The 7,254-nt window shown below is 49.8% G+C and overlaps 1 protein-coding gene across 1 annotated transcript; it reads left to right on the top strand.

Annotated features, from left to right (window-relative positions):
• The first annotated feature begins 1,408 nt into the window (after positions 1 to 1,408).
• On the top strand, positions 1,409 to 6,384 carry neff1 (neuronal intermediate filament family member 1). Its single transcript, XM_028995145.1, has 4 exons — positions 1,409 to 2,163; positions 3,692 to 4,009; positions 4,102 to 4,226; positions 4,310 to 6,384. Exons 1-4 carry the CDS (start codon positions 1,459 to 1,461, stop codon positions 4,692 to 4,694), a joined length of 1,533 nt encoding a protein of 510 aa, XP_028850978.1. The 5' UTR covers positions 1,409 to 1,458; the 3' UTR covers positions 4,695 to 6,384.
• Positions 6,385 to 7,254: the final 870 nt, after the last annotated feature.

Genomic DNA, 7,254 nt, shown 5'->3' with positions numbered 1-7,254 from the left:
TTGTGTGCAGTGTCATTGCTACAGAAAAAAAAGGAAGGATAAGCTGGATCGGCAAGTATTGATCTGTCCGTGGAGGAGGGGGCGGAGGTGATGGATGTCCCCTACACCACCCAGGCTGCCAGAAGGAGCGATTCTGCAGATGTTTTCATACCTGCAGCAGGCAGCTCAGAACCAGGGTGATGAAAATCACTGTCACAAGTACGAAAGTGACTGCAGCACAGCACACGGTGACACAACGAAATGTGTCCTCTGAATTTAACCATCAGCAGTGGGCAGTGTGTGGGGATGGCGCTTTGCTCGGTGGCACCTTGTTCGAACCTGCAACCTTCAATTACGGGTCCATTTCCTTACCCGCTGGGCCACCTTATTGCACTTGTCGCAAAGTTTCACGTTTCAGCTGTTTTTTTTTTAATATTCCCATTAGTGGGACCAGGCAGGTTAATAATAATAACCGGAAGTAGAGGAGGAAGAAAACCACAATCCTCATCGCTGATATGACTGTCTTATAAATGCACTGACTGCACTCTTGCACGCATATTAGATATTGCCACGTCAGGCTGGGATTTAGCACAGCAACATCTCTTTATCTACAGGCTATCACCATATTCATCTGAAACCGGAGCCTCGGCCACGCGCTGGCTCGGCAAAACCGGTCAAAGTGACACTGCGCCGGTTTATCAGTCTGGGCTGTGGCTCAGGGAGGCCGGTTACGGGGGCCAACAACCTGCAATCCCCACCGGGACACCGGCGTGATTGTGTCTTGTCCTTGAGCAGGGTGTGGCCGATCCTTCTTGCAGTGCACCAAAGCGCCGCTGCGGCCCGGGAAAGAAGAAAAAAACGTGGCCTGCGTCCGTTCCCCCTTCCTGCCGTGCTGAGTCATGAGAACCGGGCGCAGCGAAATCGAATTCGGGCCCGAAATCGGGCTGATGAATGCCGAGGGGTCTCCCTGCGCCTCGGCCGGCCTGCGTGTGGCCGCACTGGCCTCCCAAGGTTGCGCCGACGGATTTATGGACGCGGTCCCAACGCGGCGGGCTCGTCACACGGGCCACTTGCTCCTGCGACGTCGACGCAACCGCATTCAGAGCGGCCAAAGTAGCGCCGTGTCACAGATCGCAGAGGCGGCCCACACTCCTCCGTCCCGCAACATTACCGCAGTAGACGCGTCATGTGATGGGACGATGGTGAATATTAACAGCGAGAGCGGTAATAAGCATGACGTGGACGCGTCCTGCGGGCCGGACAGAGTAAAAGTGCCTCCCTCCCTCCCCGGGGGACTCGGCGTTTTTTGCAGGAGGCTGCAGGTCTCCCCGGCTCCTCTGCTGCGTCTGCGTCAGATGACGCCGGGGGTCTCTCTCCCCCCCTATATAACCCCCCATCCCGCGGACGGACGCCACTCGCATCCCCTCCTTCTCTCTCTCTCTCTCTCTCTCGCCCGCACGCAGGAACCCAGAAGGAGCCATGAGCTTCGCAGACTACTCGGGCAGCTCCTACCGGAGGATGTTCGGGGACGCGCCCCGCCACTCGGCCCGGGCGGCGGTGGGCGGCAGCCCGACCCGCCTGTCGGCGGCGTACCGGCCCGGGACGCACCGCGGCTACGGCTCCCCGTTCTCCGCGGCGACCCCCGGCTACCGCGCCAAAGTCGGCGCCGTCGACCTGACGCAGTCCACCGCGCTCACCAACGAGATGAAGATCATCCGCACCAACGAGAAGGAGCAGCTGCAGGGCCTGAACGACCGCTTCGTCACCTTCATCGAGAAGGTGCACCACCTGGAGCAGCACAACAAGGTCCTGGAGGCGGAGGTGACCCTGCTGCGCCAGCGCCACAGCGAGCCCTCCCGCCTGCACGACCTGTACGAGCAGGAGGTGCGGGAGCTGCGCGCCCGCGTGGACGACCTGGCCCACGAGAAGAACCAGGTCCACCTCGACTGCGTGCACATGGCCGAGGCGCTGGAGCGCGTCAAGGAGAAGCTGGACGAGGAGGCGCGGCTGCGGGAGGAGGCCGAGCACGCCCTGAAGGCGTACCGCAAGGACGTGGACGACGCCACGCTGGCCAGGATGGAGCTGGAGAAGAAGGTGGAGTCGCTGCTGGACGAGATCGCCTTCCTCAGGAAGGTGCACGAGGAGGAGCTGCAGGAGCTGCAGGCGTCGCTGCAGGCGACACAGGTAACGAGCACAAGCTGCAGCGTGACCCGCGCGTCCTGTGTGGCGCACAGTGTTAGAATCCTTTTCAAATTAAACTGTTCTAACTCTCTCTCTCTCTCTCTCTCTCTCTCTCTCTCTCTCTCTCTATATATATATATATATATATATATATATATATATATATATATATATATATATATATATATATATATATATATATAAAAAAAGTTTCGACAGGCGGTGTTCTGTCCATCAGTGACGCCTCGTCAGAATATGACGCTGAGGGGCGGGGCCAAAGTCTGGTCTGACTTCGAAAAAAGCGCCTTTTCTCTCGGTGACAAATAGACGCAGAACGGAGCAATTCGAGGGGTTTAAAAAAAAAAAAAATTCTGCGGCTCTAGATGCGTGACGTGTGTGCGTGCGGGGGGGGGGGGGGGGGTAAATTTACGGCACTGCAGCCCCCCCACCCCGGTTCGTGACACAGCGTCGCGTCCGCAGTGCAGCAGGCACCGTCCTCCTGCCCTTCACTCACACGCACACACACGCACGCTGTCAGAATAATAGGAAATAAAATCAAACTGCTGAAAAGGTATATTTATACAGAAAAAAGACAGGAAACGAGGGATGCAGGCAGAATGCGGCGCATTGTTTTAGGGTGTGGCTCCCGACTGCAGGACCAGCCCACGTTGGTTGGCAAGTAATAAATTAGGGAGTGATATTAAAATATAAAGACAAACTATATTTGATGTATTAACGCATAATGGGTTTGTACGTTACACATTAAGCATAAGTTCTAAGTAAATCTGTTGCTCATAGTGCGATGTTAAAAGGTCATATACATAAACACATCAAATAAAATGCAATAAGATTCATGTAACTGAAAATGAATGAGAGGCTAAAAATAGTTTCCTTATGCTTCACTCCAGGGATCTGCTGCTGCTTTGCACATAAAATGGATGCATGGAAGGTTCCTGAGTCAGCAGTCAATACACCAGCACTCAGCATTCAGGTGTCAGTTGATGCAAAAATCCCCACTCAGATTCGACGGATAGAGAAAGCGGATTTGACCCTAAAAAGATATTGAAGGTCTTAAGTATGATCATTACTAGTAAATTACGGTTAACATCCAAATATGCATATACATTTTTGGGTTTATTTCAAAAAGTGGTATGAATAAATAAAAACTGAAGATATAGCACCATCAAATCATATTGCATTATTTAGCAATGGCTAATTATAAGTAATTTGTTGCAGTTTAGCATTTACTGATATTTACGTTCTTAGAACACAATAAGCCGTAACATTAACACCACCCATCGATATTGAGTAGGTCCCGCTTTTGCAACCAGAAAAGCACTGACCAGCCCAGCCCAGCCCAGCCCAGCCACAAGAACTGATGGAGACCAGGCCCTCAGACCTTTCCTTAACCATTGCTGCAGTATGACAGAAAGATTGCACTGCCATGAGGGTACATCCTCAGGCATGCAGGACAGAAGTACTCTGTCTCTCCTTTGGTTAATTTGACTCCCAGTCACTTTCATCTCTGCAGGTTTCTGTTGAGATGGATATGAGCAAGCCAGACCTTGCCGTGGCCCTGAAGGACATCCGAGCCCAGTACGAGGTTCTCTCTGCCAGGAACCAGCAGCAGGCGGAGGACTGGTACCGCTCAAAGTTTGCCAGCGTGACGGAGGCGGCCGCCCGCAACAACGACGCCATGAAGCAGACCAAGGAGGAGCTGAGCGAGTACCGGCGACAGGTGCAGGCCCGCACTCTGGAGATCGATGCCCTCAGGGGCCATAATGAGGCCCTGGAGCGGCAGCTGGCAGAGATGGAGGATCGTCACGGCAACGAGATCGGGGAGCTGCAGGTGAGGGGGCTAGGACAGGATCAGCGGGGTGTCTGGGGAAGGAAATCTACTTTTCATTGCAAATGGAATGACGGTGTTTTGACCGTGTGCAGGATACGATCCAGCAGCTGGAGTCGGCTCTCCGCAGCACTAAAGGAGAGATGTCCCGCCATCTACGTGAATACCAGGATCTGCTCAACGTCAAGATGGCCCTGGACATCGAGATTGCGGCCTACAGGCAAGAACGTGCCACGCCCTGGAGAACTTAGAAGATGACAGAGTTAAAAGTTAAAATCTCTCTCTCTGTCTCTCTGTCTGCAGGAAGCTTCTGGAAGGCGAGGAGTGCCGTCTGAGTTCAGTTGGTGGAGCCATGCTGCAGTCAGCCTACCCCGGCATCTCCTACTCCTCCACCCGCTCTTATATCCTGAGCGCCGCTGCCCCCTACAGGAAGACGGCAGCGAAGCCTGAGGAAGCCGAGGAGCCCGAAGAAGAGGAGGAAGCTGAGGAGGAAGAGGAAGAGGAGGAAGAGGAGAAGGGAGAGAATGGAGAAGCCGAAGAGGAGGGGGAAGGAGAAGAAGAGGCTGAGGAGGGAGAAGATCAGGAGGAGGAGGAGGAGGAGAAAGAGAAGGAGAAAGAGAAAGAGGAGAAGCCAAAGGAGAAGGAGCAGAGTAAGGGAGGCAACGCCACCAAGACCAGCAAGAGCTAAACTGCTTGAAGTCATTACCTTCCCTCCCTTGTCCTCTCCTCCCCTTGTTCACTCACTCACTTACACACTTCTTCACTCACCCAGGTCTGTTTCCCACCGATTCTGTTCATATCTCTGGTTCATAAAATGCGCACAAGCACACAAACATATGCACACACACAACAGAACAGCCTGCCGTCACTCAAGAAGCCTCACTGTGTCATCTTTTCTTTAGTCGTCTTGGTTTTGTGACAAAGATGCTGAGGGAGATTAACCATCAGGATCAGTCGATGTTCTGGGGACCACAGAGACACCTTATGAATGTTCCGATAGTCTGGGAGGGAGAAAAATGCCTTAACAGATCGTTTAAGAAAGACGCGGCGTCGCTGGACCGCAGGGTCCCGCCACGCCCCGCTTCAATTGTGCCATTATTGCCAGTGCAGCAGGACAGACGCAATGTTGAGGTGGCCACAGGGGGTTTCTTATTGCTAACCATATGCACAGAGAGCTGGTGCAAGCGGACCAATTTGAATGGTTCCCACATTTAAACGGTGCTACATGACTTCAACAATAATAACACGTAAAACGATGATCAGGCGTTCATTGTATGTTGTCCTGGAGGCCTGAAAAGGAAAAAGGGATCGTTCCCCCCCAAAAAATCATATTTTTACAAGAATTCCTTAGTCACCTGAACGTCCAGCACATTTGTATTTTCAGTGACTGATGTCGCTATTTTGATGTCTGCTCCATACCCCCCCACCACCCCCTTCCTTAAAATATATATTCTTTGCACTCTTCCACAAGAGGTATTCGCATCTGACATTCCCCATTCTTTTCACTGCTATGGTCACAGCACGGCAAAAGTGGTCACTTGGAATCTAGGAAACGAATAAATAAAGTAGTTAAAATTATTTATTGGGAGGGGCTGCAGCTGGGTCCCTCCAGGAATGAAATAAAAAAAAAAAAATATGTAGGGATTTCAAACATGCTGCTAACCTCCTAACCTTTTAAGTTATTAAAATAAATAACTTGCTCTTGATTGACTCATTGGTCACAGACCAGCTTTCCTGTGGAATAATAGCCCTGCGTAGATGAACAGAGGTCTGCCTCAGACAGGTTGTGGTGGCAGCGATGGCCTTTCATTCAATCTGCGGGTGACAGCCAGACCAATGTGGGGTGGGGTGATGGTGCAGCACCACAGTCAAGGGCTATTTCAAACCTTTCCCACTTCCTGCCCCATCCTTACTATCCCGGCAAGGATTTGGGAGTGGAGGACGCACAACACGGAGTCATGTGACCACAGATAATTTTGCTGTAGCAGCATGGTGAGCTCCAGAATGACATCTTGTGATCTTAGGTACAGGTCAGAGACATTTTGGAAGTGCTTTGGTCAGTTGAGGCCTTTTGCTGGTAGACGAATGAATGAATCAAGAGCTTGAATTCTATTGCATGGCCTGATTCTCAGAGCTTGAATTGTGAGGGGATGGGCTAGATTTGCTTGTTGTGTCTAAAAATGCAAATGCCTTAATCATGAACAATAACCATAAAAATGACCCATAAAGAGTCCTCGTATACATTTTCACCTTTCAGAGATGGTTCAGGAGCGCTGACACTTTACAGATTGTTCTGCTATTCTACTGTGACTGTATGTGCCAAGTCATACAGTGATATTCTTTCCAAAAAAGCCAAATAAAGCCATTTATTAACCAAATTCAGCAGTCTTGTTTTTATGTAACCTTTTCTGTATAATTTCTATTATAAGAGATCATTTTTAGTAGGTTTTTATTCGTTAAACTTGCCTATTCCCAGTGTGTTCTTTTTTATCATGATATATACTGAAAATGACAATAATATACCGTAGGATGTACACAGTAAAAGATGAGTTAACGTTGATCATGAGTCTGGTGCAGGATGCTTCAGTTTTGAACTCAATGCCCTCTCATGGAGGTAGCAACCGTGATGAAGATGAGGAGGAAGACAGATGGTAGGGGCTTCCTTTTGACCAGCAGTTCTGTCAGCGGAAACGACTTCATTTTCCTCTTCTAATCCTTAGGACATTGATTTCCAGTCATGACAGATCGTGACAAATGACAGGGGGTGGAGGAGAACACTCATTTAAGATTCCAGCTACAAACAAAATCAATCACAGTAGAACTGAGTTATTACGCTGGCAGGGTATTAATATTATGATAGAGAGAGAGAGAGGAAAAAAACAGCTTTAATGTACACCATTTGCAAGAAAATGGTATGTTCTGTGTGCATAATTAATAAAACCACCATCGTCTATAGTCCACCTGAAGGGTGAACTTCAGTACCTTAACAGAAGCAGAATGGCTATATATTTTGGCCAATACTTCACTCTTTCTCTTCACACAAGACTACCCTGCCTCTGCTGATTACATTTCATGAGCTGCTCTCAGTCAGTATAGTAAGTAGTTCTTTGCTCATTGAATGTTGGCTGATATTGTATTTTTTAGTAAACTATGGAAAAGCATGCATAATAATTTCCCTAATGATTGTGGATGGTATTTATAATTGATAGCTGTTGATGCCCATTTCCTACCACTGTGTTCCGGCACAA

The sequence above is a fragment of the Denticeps clupeoides genome, chromosome 11 (assembly GCF_900700375.1).
Source record: "Denticeps clupeoides chromosome 11, fDenClu1.1, whole genome shotgun sequence".
Lineage (NCBI taxonomy): Eukaryota > Metazoa > Chordata > Actinopteri > Clupeiformes > Denticipitidae > Denticeps > Denticeps clupeoides.
The sequence above is the reverse complement of the archived record's forward strand: the minus strand, read 5'-3'. Positions and strand labels throughout refer to the sequence as shown.